Source organism: Pongo abelii, chromosome 5 (assembly GCF_028885655.2).
Source record: "Pongo abelii isolate AG06213 chromosome 5, NHGRI_mPonAbe1-v2.0_pri, whole genome shotgun sequence".
NCBI lineage: Eukaryota > Metazoa > Chordata > Mammalia > Primates > Hominidae > Pongo > Pongo abelii.
Window position 1 is genome coordinate 17,508,591 of NC_071990.2, and position 19,459 is coordinate 17,528,049.

Genomic DNA, 19,459 nt, shown 5'->3' on the forward strand with positions numbered 1-19,459 from the left:
CATCTCTTATTTGGTGTCTTTGTTGAATTCTCTATGTGCAGATCCAACCATATAGCTTGTGTTCATTCTGCAGAGGCACGAATGCAGTCTGCAGGCTATGGCTGCAGTTTCTCAAGACTCTCACTGGTAAATGGTAGGGAAGAGAACCCTGTCATGTCTTACCCATCTCAGTCAGGTTCCTGGGCAGGTACTGTTAGTTCAGAGGCTCTTCCTAGCCCTCGTTCTTGGCACCGCCTAGACAAGTTTGCCCATCTGGGAGTGATCCTTTTGTATCTCTAGACTGACCTAACTCAGATTGTAAAGGATACAAAATCTGCCCTGTGCCCATGTCCCCTCTCCTGTGAGCTCTGCTGTCCTACAGAGCCTGTTCTCCCACAGTTGCCCACTGTGATGGAGAAGTAGTGGATCACTCGATGGGCACCCAAGGCTGCAGGCTCTGATCTGATCCTTTCCTTCTCATCCAGTCTAGACAACCTGGTACATTACCTCTGCCATGAAAGTCTAACTTTAAAAGGAAATCACCCTGAGGGGTCGTGTTGTTCAATCTCTAGTCTCCAGAAGACAGGTCACAACCCTATCTTAGAACAACTTGAGCCCTAGACGGAGAGTCAAGATCTGGGTACATGTACCCCACTACTGCAACCAGTGGGTACTCAGGAAAAATGAACAAGGCAAGAGACCAGTTTCTAGAAGCAGGGCACAGAGTAACAACAAAACCAGCACTCAGGGTGACTTAATTGTCAAAGCACAAGACATCTTATATTCCCATAGGATCAAGACTGGTTCCAGAGGTGCTGTAGGAGCTCAGTCAACTGCTAAAAGGCATCGGGGGATGGAACAAGGGGTTGTGGAGATAAAAATTGAGCCAGATATTGCACCACTTCCCAATACTTCTGTCATATGTATTCTAGCCAGAGGCCCACAGGCTGCGCTACATATGAGTCAAGGTAGCACAGACCTTCCTTTAATTTGGCTAATGACTTTTTTTTTTTTTTTTTGAGATGGAATCTCACTCTTGTCACCCAGGCTGGAGTGCAGTGGCACGATCTCGGCTCACTGCAACCTCTGCCTCCCAGGTTCAAGTGATTATCCTGCCTCAGCCTCCTGAGTAGCTGGGATTACAGGTGCCTGCCACCACGCCGGGCTAATTTTTGTACTTTTAGTAGAGACGGGATTTCGCCATGTTGGTCAGGCTGGTCTTGAACTCCTGACCTCAGGTGATCCACCGCCTTGGCCTCCCAAAGTGCTGGGATTATAGGCGTGAGCCACCGTGACTGGCCATGACTTTTTTTTTAAGTCCAAATATAGCATAAAAGATTTCCCTGAAGAAGACTTTAGAATCAAGCAGATATGTGATTCAATAATGTCTTTACCATTGGCTGGCCATTTAATATTGAATTTAAACAGCCTTTCTAATTTCCTGCCGTATTTTCTGTTAAAGAGATATTTCAACACAGTCCCAGTAATATCGTTGTCATAATTCAGATTAATTTCAGCACATAGGAAAGAATGGTTATTCCCAAACTTGTCTACAGATTGGAATCACCTAGGGAAGGTCAAAAAATACAGATGCTTATGTCGCTGCCTCCTCCACCCACAAGAGTATTTCTGTGACACAGCCTAGTCGTCTTTGGAATTTTTGGACTCCCAAAGTGCTGGGATTACAGGCGTGAGCCACTGCACCCAGCTAATTTTTGTATTTTTAGTAGAGACAGTGTTTCACCATGTTGGCCAGGCTGGTCTTGAACTCCTGACCTCAGGTGATCCACCCGGCTCTGCCACCCAAAGTGCTGGGACTACATACAGGTGTGAGCCTCCACGCCCAGCCTCCTCTCTGTTTTTTCTTGGGACATCTGAAGACAGTGTCAGGCTGTGATTCCACTTGTGGCCAGACATAGGAGAATGTAGAAAGTTCCCATGTCATGTGTTGTAATCTCCCACAGAATGAGAAGAGACGGAGGCAAAGATAAGTGACTCTGCAAGGGGCAGCTCACGGAGATCCAGTGAAGGGAACATCTAATCAGTTTGATTTCGAGTCCACTGTACGGTAAAGCCCCTGAATGCTAATTGAAAAGTAACCTTGGAAACAAGAGCCCGGTATTGTGCTCTTGCTGGGGCCGATATGGGAATGAGCCAGGACATACAAAGGATTAGTCCAAGACGGAGTTTCAACTGGTCCTGAGTTCCCTTATTTTTTGGCTTTTATTTTCCACTTTGTAGCATTAAATCCTTTGTCTCGCGTTCCTGGGCCAGCCATCTGAATGTATCAAAGTTCCAAAAAGTTGAATATGTGGCTTTTTAGTTTCAGTGTCCTTTAATGGCTCTTGGAGAGAGTCTCTGAATTCTGAGAGCTGGGGAACCATCTAAATCATTCTAAAATTTAGAAGCCAGCATCGTCTTCCCTTTACACAAAATAGGACTATAAAGCTGCACGGTTTCAGATGTTGGGGGAAGGGGCTGTCCCTTCACCGGCTGTATGAGTTATGATGTGCTTATGAGTAAAAGTAATACTTCATGGTTCTCAGTGTCTGAGGACTAGAATACTGTTTGATGCCCAAAGCTTATATTATACTCTCTTTCTGATTCAGAGCAAATTTTCAAATTTTATCCCGGTAACATAGAAAACATTTCAAATACTGGTGAGAAAAATCGTCTGTCTCAGGAACTGTGAAATAATTTTCTACTTGACCTAAGAAACCTGATGGAATTAGGCTGCTCTTTCTTAGAAACAAAGACCATTGCAAATTAAATCTTCAGGAGATGAGCCCTCCAGCCTGCAGGGTTTCTGAAACATGCGTTCTGAATAAGACACTTATATTTTATTTTCAGGGTAATTCTACAGTTAATAGGAATTATATAAGTACTTTGAAAATAGCATGTTTTTTTTTTGTTTTGTTTTGCTTTGAGACAGGGTCTCACTCTCTGTTTTCCAGGCTGGGGTACAGTGGCATGATCTCGACTCACTGCAACCTCTGCCTCCCAGGCTTAGGTGATCCTCCCACCTCAGCCTCCTCAGTAGCTGGGACTACAGGCATGCATCACCATGCTCAGCTAATTTTTTGTATTTTTTGTAGAGACAGGGTCTCACTTTGTTGCCCAGGCTGGTTTCGAACTCCTGGGCTCAAGTGATCCAAGCGATCCACCCTTCTCGGCTTCCCAAATTGCTAGGATTACAGGCATGAGCCACCATGCCCAAGCCAGCATGTTTTGTTTTGTTTTGTTTTTAACTGAAAACTACTACAGATTAAGAATCGCTGATTTTGATACTGCATAATACTAAATTGTTTATGACAATAAGGATATTCTGTTTTCATTAATATTTGGCACTTACGTAATGTGTTACCTTTCATATTTGATATTGAAAATTGACAAGTCCAAGCCACATTTCCATTACTCCCAATTTTTTAAGCTTTGTGACTGTTGAATTTTTTTATAGTTCCCTATTATAGGTATACAGTTCTGCTTGAGGGTTCAAAAGTAAAACAGGGCCAGGCACAGTGGCTCACACCTGTAATCCCAGCGCTTTGGGAGGCTGAGGCGTGTGGATAATTTGAGGTCAGGGGTTCCAGACCAGCCTGACCAACATGGCAAAACCCTGTCTCTACTAAAGATACAAAAATTAGCTGGGCTTGGTGGTACATGTCTTTAATCCCAGCTACTCGGCAGGCTGAGGCAGGAGAATTGCTTGAACCTGGGAGACTGATGCTGTAGGGAGCCGAGATCACGCCACTGCACTCCAGCCTGGGCAACAGAACAAGACTCCATCTCAAAAATAAATAAATAAAAGTAAAACAGTATATAGGCCAAGTTTGTGGTATATGTGTGTTTCTATCCTATCAGTTTTAAGTTCTGTGAAAATATCACAGATATACAATATTTTGGATATTTTCCAAAATATTAAAACTGGTACTTTGGGAGGCCAGGGCAGGAGGATTACTTAAGACCAGGAGTTCAAGACCAGCCTGAGCAACATAGTGAGACCTCATCTCTACCAAAAAAAAAAATTAAAAATTAGCCAGTTACAGTGGCACATGCCTGTTGTCCCAGCTATTCAGGAGGCTGAGGCAGGAGAATCGCTTGAGCCCAGGAGTTTGGGGCTGCAGTGAGCTATGTTCACGCCACTGCACACAGCCTGGGCAGTAGAGTGAGACCCTGTCTCCTTAAAAAAAAAGCAAAACTGAACTAAAGCAAGTCCCTCTCTTGTCTATCACATCTTATTGCCATTTGAATTTGTTAGGCTTTCATACTAAAAACAAAGGTTGTGCTTTACGTAGCAGTGAAAATAAGAATAACCATAGCTCTTGGATCAGGAAGAATCTAATTTTCAGTTGGTTCACTAACAGCCAACATTTGATGAAAAGTCATATGGATCCTGGACCCTCATTACCTTCGGGTTTGACAAGCATCCCGGTCACATATGCTCCTTATTTGGGGGTCAGTCTGCGGCAGGCATATTTGGAAAATCAGGTCCAGAGAGTTTCTGTATCTCTCTCTTTCACTGCTTAAAAAGGTTCGGAAACATCCAATCACCACTGAATATTTTTACCCTTCCCCACACCCCATTGGTGGTTACAGTTTCCAGTGTCTCAAAAGAGCTAATCGTTTTATCAATTGGATCACTTTTTTCTTGTGATTCTAAATTGGCCAAGGCCCAGTGTCATTTAGATCCTGAGCCTTGGACCTGGACATGGGAGTATGGCTCGTTTGCCTCTGATTTGGCAGCAGGACTCATTGCCGCACAGATCCGACTGACAGGGCCACACAGCTAAGTCAGGTTCCACGTTCCCAAGCTGGAGCTGCCATGGTTCAGATCCTCCCAGACAGACCCATGATGCACAGGTGTGCCCTCTGGGAGCCTTTGCTCAGGCTTCAACCCCACTCCCTCATTGGCAGCAGGTTTTGACTCTCTTGGGCAAAATCCCAGCAACGGCGCAGTCTCAATGCAACGCTCTGTCTTCTGTCTTCTCAGGGTCCTGTAGCATCCACAGTATCAGCGTTTTCTGTCCTCTCCTCTGGGCCTGGCCTTCCTCCACCCCCTCCTCCTCCGCCTCCTCCAGGGCCACCTCCACTTTTCGAGAATGAAGGCAAAAAAGAGGAATCTTCTCCTTCACGCTCAGCTTTATTTGCCCAACTTAACCAGGGAGAAGCAATTACAAAAGGTGAGAGAGAAAACAAGACCTTGAAGCTGCCTCCCTTTCCCTCTGGCTCCCAGACACAAAAAGCCGCTGGAGCCCCAGTGATGGATACACCACTCCATCCCTGCCTCCAGCGTGCAGGGAGAGGGGGAGCTGGTGCTGGGAAGACAGGAGCCTGCCATGTTCCTTATGTCCATGCAGACGGGCTCAGGGGGCACTGTGTAGACCAGAAAGAAGTATTCGGAGACTCTGGGTTCTAAATGGACCACTGTGCTGCATCCTTGCTTTAGCCCCCGGTGCTTCCACATCATTGTCCACAACCAAGGCACCAAGATCAAGTGAAATAAAAATAAAAATGGCAGGCTAGGCATGGTGGCTCACACCTGTAATCACAGCACTTTGGGAGGCCAAGGCAGGCCTATTGCTTGAGCCCAGGAGTTCAAGACCAGCCTGGGCAACATAGTGAGACCCCATCTTTACCAAAAATAAACAGAAATTAGCTGGGCACTAGCTGCTAAGGAATCTGAGGTGGGAGGGTCACTTGAACCCAGGAGGTAGAGGCTGCAGTGAGCTGAGATCGCACCACTGAACTCCAGCCTGGGTGACAGAGTGAGACCTTGTCTCTAAATAAATAAAAAGTAAATAAATAAAAGTGGCAAACATTAGCTCCTCTGTCCTGAAGCAGTGTACAGGCTTGTCAAAGAATTATATCCCACTATACTGGGCTTGGAGCTAAGAATCCAAAATTCTAAATTTTTCTCTGGCTTCAACTGGTTCTGCTGTGCCCTGTGAAACTCATTTGCAAAGTAAAGGAATGGATTCATAAAGTCAATTCCATATCCTGATATATACTCACTGGAGTGCCCTAACCTTTTAGGCTGTGTCTGGAGAATGATTTAGCTGTAAGAGAAGAAGTAAGACATGATCCTTTTTCGTGAGGTGGTTTGCTCTTTGCAGAATTTTTATCTATCATTTTATCTCCCAACAGAAGAGGTTCCTCAAATTAAAAAAAAAAAAAAAAAAAAAAAAATTCTTGGCTGGTGCAGTGGCTCACGCCTGTAATCCCAGCACTTTGGGAGGCCAAGGAGGGCAGATCACCTGAGGTCAGGAGTTTGAGGACCAGCATGGCCAACATGGTGAAACCCCGTCTCTACTAAAAATACAAAAATTAGCCAAGCATGGTGGTGCATGCCTGTAATCCCAGCTACTTGGGAGGCTGAGGCAGGAGAATCGCTTGAACCCAGGAGGCAGAGGTTGCAGTGAGCCGAGATCACGCCACTGCACTCCAGCCTAGGTGACAGAGCGAGACTCCATTTCAAAAAAAAAAACAACAACAACAACTTACAGTGCTTCTATCAACTCTAAACTTGTACAGGACTCAGCTCCTGCATCCTGACTTGGAGAAAGCACTAGACTGTTTTGAAAGTGGCATTACCAAAAGTTCTTGTGCTCTTTATTTACATCATGTTGATCTAGCAAGTTAGAGACATTTCCCTTTGCATAAAATAAATGTGTCCGTGTGTGTTGTCCTCCTAGGGCTCCGCCATGTCACAGATGACCAGAAGACATACAAAAATCCCAGCCTGCGGGCTCAAGGAGGGCAAACTCGATCTCCCACCAAAAGTCACACTCCAAGTCCCACATCTCCTAAATCTTATCCTTCTCAAAAACATGCCCCAGTGTTGGAGTTGGAAGGAAAGAAATGGAGAGTGGTAAGTGAAGCATTTTAACCTTTATTTTCCTGACACGCACCAATGAAAGGACCAACAGCCAAACCATTTACCAAGATCTGAAGGATTTCTTTTGTTTAATTTTTTTATTGATACATAACATTTATACATATTTATGGGGTACCTGTGATATTTTGTTCATGCATAGAATGTGTAATGATCGGCACTTTGGGGGGCTGAGGTGGGAGGATCACCTGAGGTCAGGAGTTCGAGAACAGCCTGGCCAACATGGTGAAACCCTATCTCTACTAAAAATACAAAAATTAGCCGGGTATGGTGGCACGTGCCTGTAATCCCAGCTACTTGAGAGGCTGAGACAGGAGAATCACTTGAACCCGGGAGGCGGAGGTTGCAGCGAGCCGAGATCACGCCACTGCACTCCAGCCTGGGTGACAGAGTGAGACTGTCGCAAAAAAAAAGAATGGGTAATAATCAAGTCAGGATATTTAGGGTGTCCATTACCTTGAGTATTTATCATTTGTATGTGATGGAAACATTTCAAGGCCTCTTTTCTAGCTATTTTGAAATATTTAAGACAGTTTTGTTAACTATAGTTACCCTACTCTGCTATCGAAAGTTACAATTTATTCCTTCTGACTATATGTTTGTACCCATTAACCACCAAAGTGAAGTGACAGAGGCAAAAACCACTGGCTAGAGTAGAAACCAGGGTGTTTCTGAATGCTTCCATAAATTTTCACAGGTTCTCATGCATTCTTTTCTTCAACTTTTTAAATTATTTTGTAAGTGGTGGTAAAATACACGTAGCATAAAATGGACTGTTCACCATGTTTAACCGTCCAGTTCAATGGCATTAAGTCTGTTCACATGGTTGTGCTGCCATCACCACCACCCACTACAGACCTCTTTTCATCTTGCAGAACCAAAAATCTGTACCCTTAAACAATAGCTCCCTATTTCTCCCCCCGCACCCCTCCCAGCCCCTGGCAATTACCATTCTACTTTCTGTCTCTATGAATTTAGCTATTCTTTCTATAAGCTTTTAATCAGGCAGCAAGACGGACCGTTAATATATGGAACTGGGAAGTCTGTGCCCCACTCTGATTTGCTGTGAGATGTTTCGTTCAGTCCCATGGATGGAGGGATTGATACCTCTGTACCCTACTGCTGCCACCCCCCACTGCCCGGGCTAAGTGTGTGAGCAGGACATAGACACTTCAAATGGGAATGAAAGCTGGTGTCTCCTGCTGATCTGGAGGGCTTCCCTAAAGATGAAGGACCAAAGTCCCTGGAGAGTTGTCATCGCCTTGAAAACACAATGGGCTTAGACCACTGCCGTGACCCTTCACCAGCCTCTTTGCCCAACTCCTGTTTGACACAGCAGGTTTTGCTGCAGCATCAAGTCCAGACTTGGCATCAAGCCCTCAGCAAAAAGCTCTCACATCCCTGCTCCAGCCTCCCACCTGCTAGGGTGCCTGATACCTGATGTTTACAGATACTGACTTGCTTCCAAGAAGTGGTTCCGTTTTTCTCATCCTAACAATGACAGAGTAAGACCTATGGTTTCATCTATAAGGAGATTGTTCCAAAAGAATATATTGCAAAGCCATACTTCATGCTGAGCTCATGGTAATTTCAGTGTGCAGTGGATTCTGTTTATATATGCTGATGTTTAATATTTGTATTTGTCTTAATTCTAGGAGTATCAAGAGGACAGGAATGACCTTGTGATTTCAGAGACTGAGCTTAAACAAGTGGCTTACATTTTCAAATGCGAAAAATCAACTCTTCAGATAAAAGGGAAAGTAAACTCCATTATCATTGGTAGGGCAGAATTATGGCTCTATGGTTATTATGATGTTTTATAAACAAGCTGTATGTATTTAGTGGAGTTGGTTTTTTGGTGTGTTTTTTCTCCCCCCCAGACAACTGTAAGAAGCTCGGCCTGGTGTTTGACAATGTGGTGGGCATCGTGGAAGTGATCAACTCCCAGGACATTCAAATCCAGGTAAGCAGAGCCTTTCCAACCACGCTGTAATAAGCAGCCTTTCCAACCACGCTATAATAAGCAGCCTTTCCAACCACGCTGTAAGCTGCGGCCTTGCACAGACCACTCTGCCTCCAAGAAGCAGCCTTGCGGCCAGACGCGGTGGCTCACGCCTGTAATTCCAGCACTTTGGGAGGCCGAGGCAGGCGGATCACGAGGTCAGGAGATCGAGACCATCCTGGCTAACACAATGAAACCCTGTCTCTACTAAAAATACAAAAACAAAATTAGCTGGATGTGGTGGCAGGCGCCTGTGGTCCCAGCTACTCGGGAGGCTGAGGCGGGAGAATGGCGTGAACCCAGGAGGTGGAGCTTGCAGTGAGCCGAGATCACGCCACTGCACTCCAGCCTGGGCGACAGAGTGAGACTCCATCTCAAAAAAAAAAAAAAAAAAAAAAAGAAGGAGCCTTGCTCCCCCATGGCCACCTAAAATACTATTCCTGTTCCCTCTGGACACAGCTCTATCATCACGTCCTTGGTAGACCCCTCTCTTACTTCTCAGTGTTAGTTCTTTCTTTTCTATCTCTTCTAACAGATCCCATTTTGTGTTTCCATTACTGGCATACCATCTCAATTTCAAGTACAGCTAACTGGCCAGGCATGGTGGCTCATGCCTGTAATCCCAACACTTCGGGAGGCCAAGGCGGGCGGATCACCTGAGGTCAGGAGTTTGAGACCAGCCTGGCCAACATGGTGAAACCCTGTCTATACTGAAAACACAAAAATTAGCCAGGTGTGGTGGTGGGTGCCTGTAATCCCAGCTACTTGGGAGGCTGAGACAGGAGAATCACTTGAACCTGGGAGGCAGAGGTTGCAGTGAACTGAGATTGCACAACTGCACTCCAGCCTGGGCAACAGAGAGAGACTCCATCTCAAAAAAAAAAAAAAAAAGGACAGCTAAGTAATCTTTATAGCCCCAGAAACTTGCACAGTACCTGCACATAGTAGGCGTCCAGTAAATGTTTGATGAGTATATGATTTGAGTGAATCAACTAATGCATAAATAAAAATACTGTGAGACTCTCCTAGTATGATTAGCACCATTCCAAAGAGAACTTTTTTCTCAGGAAAAATTGGTCCTAGATCATGAGGAGGAAAAGTTTTTCTAAAGAATCAGTGAGATCATCAGAAAAACAACCTGAGAAGTAGGGTTGGAGTTGAATTTGCAAAACAGAAGAAAATCTGTGAATTAAAATCTTTAATAATTTTGATTTAGCCACATGGAATTTTATGATATGCCAAAATCTAAAGGACTTCTTGGTTTTGGCCAATTATAACTTCTATCTTTTTCTTTCTTTCTTTCTTCTTTTTTTTTTTTTTTTGAGACAGAGTCGCTCTGTGGCCCAGGCTGGAGTGCGGTGGCACAATCTTTGTGCACTGCAACCTGCACCTCCCAGGTTCAAGTGATTCTCATATGCCTCAGCCCCCCAAGTAGCTAGGATTACAGGTGACCATCACCATGGCCCAGCTAATTTTTTCTATTTTTAGTAGAGACAGGGTTTCACCATATTGGGCAGGCTGGTCTCAAACTCCTGACCTCAAGTCCGCCTGCCTCAGCCTCCCAAAGTGCTGGGATTACAGTCATGAGCCACGGCGCCCAGCCCCAGTTTAGTATTTCTGATCACTACATTTATCCATTTAATAACACTGCTTTCTCTCCAAACTATTATGCATGAAAATTTTAAGGAGGTTGCTCATCTTCAGAAAAAGCCCGGTACTTCAAGGATGATCATGGTTCATAGAAACCTAATGAGACCACACTTTCTGAAGAGCTATTTTCGATAGTGGGAGTTCCTATGTAAAGAACCACGCTATTTCCCACTTTACATTATTTTTGATTTTAAAAAACTAGAAGTAACAACAGTGAAGTAATATTTGATGGCAGAGGTGAGAGTACATGTTTAGCCATAGTCATGCAATCATAGTGTGTTACAGTTGACAAGCATCTTGGAAACAATGCAACCTAACACACATACCACAAACACACCTTAATTTTAGAGAGTTTATTTCAAGCTCCCTTTCATTCTTACAGAAATTAAGCTTAGGTAGCAATGGTGAAACCATATATAAGGAGTTAGCATTTTTTTTAATGTAAATACATCACATCCAAAATATACAACCAAGTAAATTAAGTATAAAACGTGAAAATAGAAAGTTCTAAATATTCATCATGTTTTTTGGAGGGAGAAAAAAATCTTAAACCAAGAAGAAACAGAGGAAATTTTCAAACAGATAGGCAGATATGTCTACCTAAAAATTTAAAACTTCTGAATTCCATACAATGGAATACTGTGTAACCATTTTTTTTAAATTATGCTTTAAGTTTTAGGGTACATGTGTACAATGTGCAGGTTTGTTACATATGTATACATATGCCATGTTGGTGTACTGCACCCATTAACTCGTCATTTACATTAGGTATATCTCCTAATGCTATCCCTCCCCCTCCCCGCACCCTACAACAGGCCCCGGTGTGTGATGTTCCCCTTCATGTGTCCAAGTGTTCTCATTGTTCAATACCTATGAGTGAGAACATGCAGTGTTTGGTTTTTTGTCCTTGCGATAGTTTGCTGAGAATGATGGTTTCCAGCTTCATCCATGTCCCTACAAAGGACATGAACTCATCCTTTTTTATGGCTGTATAGTATTCCATGGTGTATATGTGCCACATTTTCTTAATCCAGTCTATCATTGTTGGACATTTGGGTTGGTTCCAAGTCTTTGCTATTGCAAATAGTGCCACAATAAACATATGTGTGCATGTGTCTTTATAGCAGCATGTTTTATAATCCTTTGGGTATATACCCAGTAATGGGATGGCTGGGTCAAATGGTATTTCTAGTTATAGATCCTTGAGGAATCACCACGCTGTCTTCCACAATGGTTGAACTAGTTTACAGTCCCACCAACAGTGTAAAAGTGTTCCTATTTCTCCACATCCTCTCCAGCACCTGTTGTTTCCTGACTTTTTAATGACCACCATTCTAACTGGTGTGAGATCGTATCTCATTGTGGTTTTGATTTGCATTTCTCTGATGGCCAGTGATGATGAGCATTTTTTCATGTGTCTGTTGGCTGCATAAATGTCTTCATTTGAGAAGTGTCTGTTCATATCCTTCACCCACTTTTTGATGGGGTTGTTTGTTTTTTTCTTGTAAATTTGTTTGAGTTCTTTGTAGATTCTGGATATTAGCCCTTTGTCAGATGAGTAGATTGCAAAAATTTTCTCCCATTCTGTAGGTTGCCTGTTCACTGTGATGGTAGTTTCTTTTGCTGTGCAGAAGCTCTTTAGTTTAATTAGATCCCATTTGTCAATTTTGGCTTTTGTTGCCATTGCTTTTGGTGTTTTAGACATGAAGTCCTTGCCCATGCCTATGTCCTGAATGGTATAAAAACTCTCAATAAATTAGGTATTGATGGGACCTATCTCCAAATAATAAGAGCTGTTTATGACAAACCCACAGCCAATATCATACTGAATGGGCAAAAACTGGAAGCACTCCCTTCGAAAACTGGCACAAGACAGGGATGCCCTCTCTTACCACTCCTATTCAACATAGTGTTGGAAGTTCTGGCCAGGGCAGTCAGGCAGGAGAAGGAAATAAAGGGTATTCAGTTAGGAAAAGTGATGCAAAAAAAGCAAACGGAAATGGGAGATAGTTACAAAGAATGCAAGAGTGATGTTGTAAGTAAATGGACAGGAAGACATCACTATCAATGGTCTCAGCTATTTAATGTAAGTTTAATGAAATTCACCTCAAAATCTCAACAGAGTTTTAAATGAAAAATGGTCTTAAAATTCATTTGGAAAACAAATGGACAAGAATAGCTAAAACAATGTGAAAGATGAATAAGGTGAATGGACTTGCATGCCTGATATTGACTCATTGTAAAGTGCTATATTGTTAGTGGTATACAAAAATAGATATATGAAACAGACTAGCGAACCCTGAAATCAATAGATGCATAGATGGAAATTTGTATTTTAGGACAATTGATTATCCGTATGGGAAAAAAATACACTGAATTCTACCTCACATCATACATAAAAGTAAAATGCTAATTGTGAAAAATAAATACTTTTAAACTTTGATAATAATATGTAGAAGAAAAATTTTATGCCTCAGAGTAGGAAATAAATTAATTAGGGTCAAAAAGCACAAACCATAAAGAAAGGACTGGTTATTTTAACTACATTAAAATTTAAATTATATGTTAAACAGAAGACATCATATGAAGCTGAAAGACAAGCCATGGACTGAAGAAAGATATTTGCAATGCAGATAATTGAAAAGGATTTGTATCTAGAATTTATAAAGGATTTAATAAGAAAAAGGCTGCTGGGCATGGTGGCTCACGCCTGTAATCCCAGAACTTTGGGAGGCTGAGGTGGGTGGATCACCTGAGGTTGGGAGTTCGAGACCAGCCTGACCAACATGGAGAAGTCCCGTCTCTACTGAAAATACAAAATTAGCCGGGCATTGTGGCGCATGCCTGTAATCCCAGATACTCAGGAGGCTGAAGCAGGATAATTGCTTGAACCCAGCAGGCAGAGGTTGTGGTGAGCTAAGCATTGTACTCCAGCCTGGGCAACAAGAGCGAAACTCCATCTTCAAAAAAAAAGAAAGAAAAAGGCTAATAATCTAATAGAAAAATGGGCACAGAATATTAAGGCAATTCAGACAAAAAAGAAAGTCGTTGATAAATATATGAAAATATGTATAACCTACCTAACTAGTAGAAGTATAGATGCCAATGAATACCACAATTAGTGATGTCTTCTCACACTCATCCATTTTGCATTCATACTGTCCTTACTTTGCATGGTGCTAGGTTAACTGAATCTTATGCCTATAGGAACTACGATTTGAGGATTGCCTATATACTAAGTCTGTTGCTATAGGATTGCTAAGGAAGTGAAACAATGAGAACCCTGATACATCAGTGTTGGGGGAGTAAATCTGTGACATTCACTGCAATGCAAATTGGCAGCATCTAAGAAAGTCACATTCATAGTCTGTGACTGAGTAATTTCACTCTTAGTGTATATATTAAAGAAGCCCCAGCACGTGCGCCAAGGAGACATATGTAAAAATGTTTATTGCAATATCATTCATAATGGCAATAAAAACAATTTAAATGTCCACCAATTGGTAAGTTAGTAAATAAATCCTCCCAATAGGATACTAGTTGGTAGTTTACCTAGTATAGCAGCTAAAATGAACCGGCCGGGCGCAGTGGCTCACACCTGTAATCCCAGCACTTTGGGAGGCCAAGGCAGGTGGATCACCTGAGGTTAGGAGTTCAAGACAGAGGTGGAGGTTGCCGTGAGCCGAGATGGCGCCATTGCACTCTAGCCTGAGTGACAGAGCAAGACTCTATCTCAAAAAATATAAAAATAAATAAATAATTTAGAAAAGACATCTAGAAATTACCAAAACATTACTGCAGACACATTCTTGAAATATAGATATATGTGCCGTATTATTATTTGTGGTAGAGCCCTATGTGTACCTGACCTATGTGTACCTTTTGCACTGGGGCTCAATTCCAACTCAGTATTCAGTTTCTGTGGAGTGCGAGGAGGAAACAGAGAACTAGAGTGACCTGGCCAGACTCCCCACAAGGAATTCTTTACATCACTCACACCGTCAACAAGAGTTGCTCCTGGTTTGCAATCCAGCCTTTTCTCCACGGTGAAAGGAGATGTCTTTATCGCTTTAATTACCATGACAAGAAGGAAAATTATAGAGTTGTAATATGGTCTTTGGGGGAACAGTCCGCCCTTATGGAGATTTTGGGGGGATGTCTGAAAACTGATTGTTAGAAGAGAAATTTAAAACCGATCAGAATTTTTACAGCACTTCGATATTTGTAAACAACACAAAGAATCGCCTCCTCTTTTGTATGATCCTACTTATCTATATAATGAGTGTCCTGAGCCAAGCCCCCAGTTTTGTCTCCTGAAATGAATACATTTCAGAATACCTAGCCATTCATCTCATGTAAGCCTCAAATTCAGCCACTGAGATTTTTATCCGGCAAAGGACTTATGTGAAAAGAATGGTAGTGTTTCTTATTTAAGTTCAGGAAAAATCTACTGTTTTTACTCAAGAATAGTTTTACTTGTAAGTGACAACATTAGAACTTGTTTTAATCCTAGTTTCATAGAGATTTGTCAAAAGTAAAATTTCAAGCAAATGAATATGAATGCATCTTGTTTCTTTTATCATGAAATCAAATACATGTTTGGAATCTACTAACAGTGTTGTGAGGCTTTTTCTGAACATCTAGCTGCTGTTTCCAAATTAATCCCTTAATTTTGTCTCAGGAAAGAGACGCTGAGGTTTGAGAATCCCCTTGTGTGGTCTTTTCATTCTGTCCCCGAATGACACCTATCCTATTCTGCCTGAAGACTTTGCCATTAACCCACCTCCCCAGCTTTGACCCAGTGAATTCTAACGCTTGGTTAAGCCCAAGCTAAAGCCGAGAGGAACTGAGATTGTATTTATTCGAGGGCATTGTTATTTCTGTTCCTTTGCTTTGGTCCCAGGTATTTTTTCCTATTTCAGGTAATGGGGAGAGTGCCAACAATTTCCATTAATAAGACAGAAGGTTGCCACATATACCTCAGTGAAGATGCATTAGACTGTGAGATCGTGAGCGCCAAGTCGTCTGAAATGAACATACTTATCCCTCAGGATGGTGATTATGTAAGTACCTTTCAAAAGGCTGTCAAGAATTTTTCTGGAGCCTTCATTATTAACATTCTTAGAGATTGATTAATCAGCTACCAACCTGCGAGCTTTATTTGTAGCATAATTCACAGGCAGGCGAGGAATTCAGGGAGCTGTCTTCCACATCTCTTCCCGCCTATTAGCTTCTTGACTGTACTCACTCCTGGATTTCCAATTCTTAAGGTAGTGTACTAATAATTCATTTAATGGACCAGCGTTTACCAGATGCACAGCATGCATCTGAGTTCATATTATGTAGGACTAAATATTTTCCTTTGCTCTGGTGGAGGTAAACAGGAAAGAAGGAGAAATAAATACTTAGGGGAAAAAATGTGAGGACAGAGAAAGGACAATAAGTAGGGCTATTTGTGCAGCTATGCTTAAGTGAGAGGTTAAGTGTAAGAATCGGGAAGTTTTATGAAAATGCCAGTTCCCAAATCTTCCAGCTGGAGGTTGGATTCAGGAGGCCTGGAGTGAGGCCCAGGAATCCAGATTTTTAACAGGCGTATATCCCTTAAGTCCATCCAATGGCCCTTCTGAGAAACACTAGCCTAAGAGACTTGGCCACTATTTATTTTCTCAGCTTTCTCTCCTCAACAAAGCACTTTCTCAAAGAAGCGTACACGTATTCTCACATTTTGAAAAGGGCGTATGAATAAGTAAGTACATTTCCTGGTTCATGAAGTGTGATGGATTGAAAGTGGGGAAATAAATACAGAGAAGGCCAAGCACGGTGGCTCACCCCTGTAATGCCAGCACTTTGGGAGGCTGAGGCGGGCAGATCACTTGAGGTCAGGAGTTTGAGACCAGCCTGGCCAACACGGCAAAAGCCCGTCTCTACCAAAAATACAAAAATTAGCCATGTGAATCCCAGCTACTCGGGAGGCTGAGGCAGGAGAATCACTTGAACCCGAGAGGTGGAGGTTGCAGTGAGCTGAGATTGTGCCATTGCACTCCAGGCTGGGCGACAGAGTGAGACTCAGTCTCAAACAAACAAACAAACAAAAACAGAGAAAGTTCCCTCTAAGTCTGCCTGTGCAGGGAAGGGTGGGAGAAAACATAACTTAGCAGGCAAACATCTGGAAGAGGCGCTTCCTCAGCCTAAGGGGTCAATTGCCAGGGGCTACACAGCAATCAACACACAGGTTGATCTCCTTAAGCAGACAGTGTGACTGCTGCCACATTCTCCCTTCCCCACCTGGCAGTAAGTTCTTCAGCTCTGCTCAGCCACGTGTCATACATTACAGGCCAGAATTCATCATTTCAGTTTAAAAAAACAAAACTCTGCAATCCTCAGGCCATGCTTTACTAGTAAGTGTGTATGGACAGTCTAACCCTGAGATAGAGAAGAGTCCTCTCTTGGGCCCTCCACCTAAAAAAATTCCTGGAGAGCTGATGCCAACAGCTTCAGTGTAGGAGAGCCAAAACTTAGAGGGAGGCCTGGCCTTTGCAGCTGTTTAAGCAAAAGGCTCAGCTGCATGGGACCGGATCTGCTAAGAAAACCAGTGGGATTTGGATGAACACTGCAGACTAATGAAGCTGGAATCTATGGGCGTGGGACCCAGGCACCTGTAATTGTTAAAGCTTCCCAGGTGATTCCAGTGGGGAGCCAACATTGAGATCCACCAGCCTAAAGGATGAGTGTAAGTCAAAACCTGAGCATTCATGCTAAAAACCAAGGTCTTGGCCGGGTGCAGTGGCTCACGCCTGTAATCCCAGCACTTTGGGAGGCCAAGGCAGGCAGATCACGAGCTCAGGAGATCAAGACCATCCTGGCTAACACAGTGAAACCCCGTCTCTACTAAAAATACAAAAAATTAGCCAGGCGTGGTGGCACACACCTGTAGTCCCAGCTACTCGGGAGGCTGAGGCAGGAGAGTCACTTGAACCTGGGAGGCAGAGGTTGCAGTGAGCCGAGATCACGCCACTGCACTCCAGCCTGGGCGACACAGCAAGACTCCATCTCAAAAAAAAAAAAAAAACAAGATCTTGCCTCTTATAGGTCAATTACCTTGTGGCCCTCTTCACGTGTTCTTGGTTGGAGCTGGTAGGGAACAACACAGAGGACCTGCCATGGGCATTATGGTGCGGGAATGGATGGAGGAGATGATTCATCCTGAAAGAAATTGGTCTCCCAGAGAAGACTCGTTAGCATATTACTAACCCCTCACTGCCAGGAACAGATTTGGGACAGCTGTAGTGCAATTACTATCAAAGAGGTGTCTTCATCTGGCACATTCTCTTCTTGGCCTGGTTCTTGAGAACAAACAGCAAGCCTCGTCTACCCATCCAGAAGAACCCCAGAAGGAATATTGGCTGCACAAACACACACGTTATTCAGATTGTGGGTTCTTTACTTCAAGATTTTTCCATTGCAGATTTTACTCAAGAAGAATACATCACTCATTATAGCAAGGGCTTTGCCTTTTATTTTATTTATTTATTTGTTTGTTTGTCTGAGACAGGGTCTTGCTCTGTTGACCAGGCTGGAGTGCAGTGGTGCAATCATGGCTCACTGCAACGTTGACCTCCTGGGCTCAATCAATCTTCCTGCCTCAGCCTCTCAAGTAGCTGGGACTACAGGCGTGTGCCACCACACCCTGCTAATTTTTGTATGTTTTGTAGATACAGTGTCCCTGAGGACAGGCAGAGACAAAGGAGAGGGTGGGATTACCATCCCCACTTCTGGGACTCCTTCCCTGCAACTCTGCCAAAAGAGATGCCAAATCAGAGTGGCTCTTCAGCAGCACTACACTGTGTAAGGCTTGTCCTTATACAGTGGGGTCTCGCTATGTTGCCCAGGCTGGTCCCGAACTTCTGGGCTCAGATGATCTGCTGGCATCAGCCTCGCAAAGTGCTGGGATTACAGGTGTCAGCCACCATGCCTGGCCCAGGCCTTTCCTTTTGAATGAATGAATGGCTTCATCCCAAAGAAACAGTTGGATCCTACATCTAGGAAGATAGGTACCCATGTGTGTTCCATGGAAACACCACAGCTTATGATCATGGGCATCAGCTTATCAGACACATGAGGTTTCAACAAGCACTGCATGGACTGGAAGTCCGAGGAGGCCCAGAAGACAGGTCCAAGGCCTCCTTGCCTTGGAGAGGTTTTCTATCTTCTTCTGAAGGTCTTCTGTCCTTCTTCCTTGCCTTGAAGGAGGTCTCCTAGCCTCTTCTGAAATGACTGGAGTATCACTGTCTGGGAAAGGAGAATGTTGACTCAGACTACTTTTATTTTGACTATTCTCTATTACTCTTTGTGTGTACGTGTTTGTATGTGTATTTTCTAATGGGAGAAGTAGAGTGCCTTGGTGAAGGGTAACAAACATGTATATAACCCTAAGCTCATTTTTATAGTTTATCAAAGAGTAGAGAGCTACCTCTGGGATAAAACCTTTCTACTCCATGTGATTGGAACCAGCAGCATTGGCATCACCTAGGAGCTTCCTGGAAATGCAGATTCTCATCCCATTCCCCAGACCTACTGAATCAGAATCTGCATTTTCATAAGATCCTGAATCGGAATCTGCATTTTTTTTTCTGAGACAGAGTTTCACTCTTGTTGCCCAGGCTGGAGTGCAATGGTGCAATCTCGGCTCAGCACAACCTCTGCCTCCTGGGTTCAAGCGATTCTCCTGCCTCAGCCTCCCAAGTAGCTGGGATTACAGGCATGCGCCACCACACCCGGCTAATTTTGTATTTTTGGTAGAGACAGGGTTTCTCCATGTTGGTCAGGCTGGTCTTGAACTCCCAACCTCAGGTGATCCACCCACCTTGGCCTCCCAAAGTCCTAGGCTTACAGGCATGAGCCACGGAGCCCAGCCAGGGAGAATCTGCATTTTAATA

The 19,459-nt window shown here is 43.5% G+C and overlaps 1 protein-coding gene across 1 annotated transcript in view; it reads left to right on the top strand.

Moving 5' to 3' along the window:
• The window catches only part of CAP2 (cyclase associated actin cytoskeleton regulatory protein 2), a 162,109-nt gene that overhangs the window by 140,401 nt on the left and 2,249 nt on the right, over positions 1–19,459 (top strand). Inside the window, 5 exon segments of the mRNA NM_001132441.2 lie at positions 4,970–5,159; positions 6,672–6,847; positions 8,527–8,650; positions 8,752–8,834; positions 15,446–15,586. Coding sequence (NP_001125913.1) covers positions 4,970–5,159; positions 6,672–6,847; positions 8,527–8,650; positions 8,752–8,834; positions 15,446–15,586 — 714 coding nt within the window.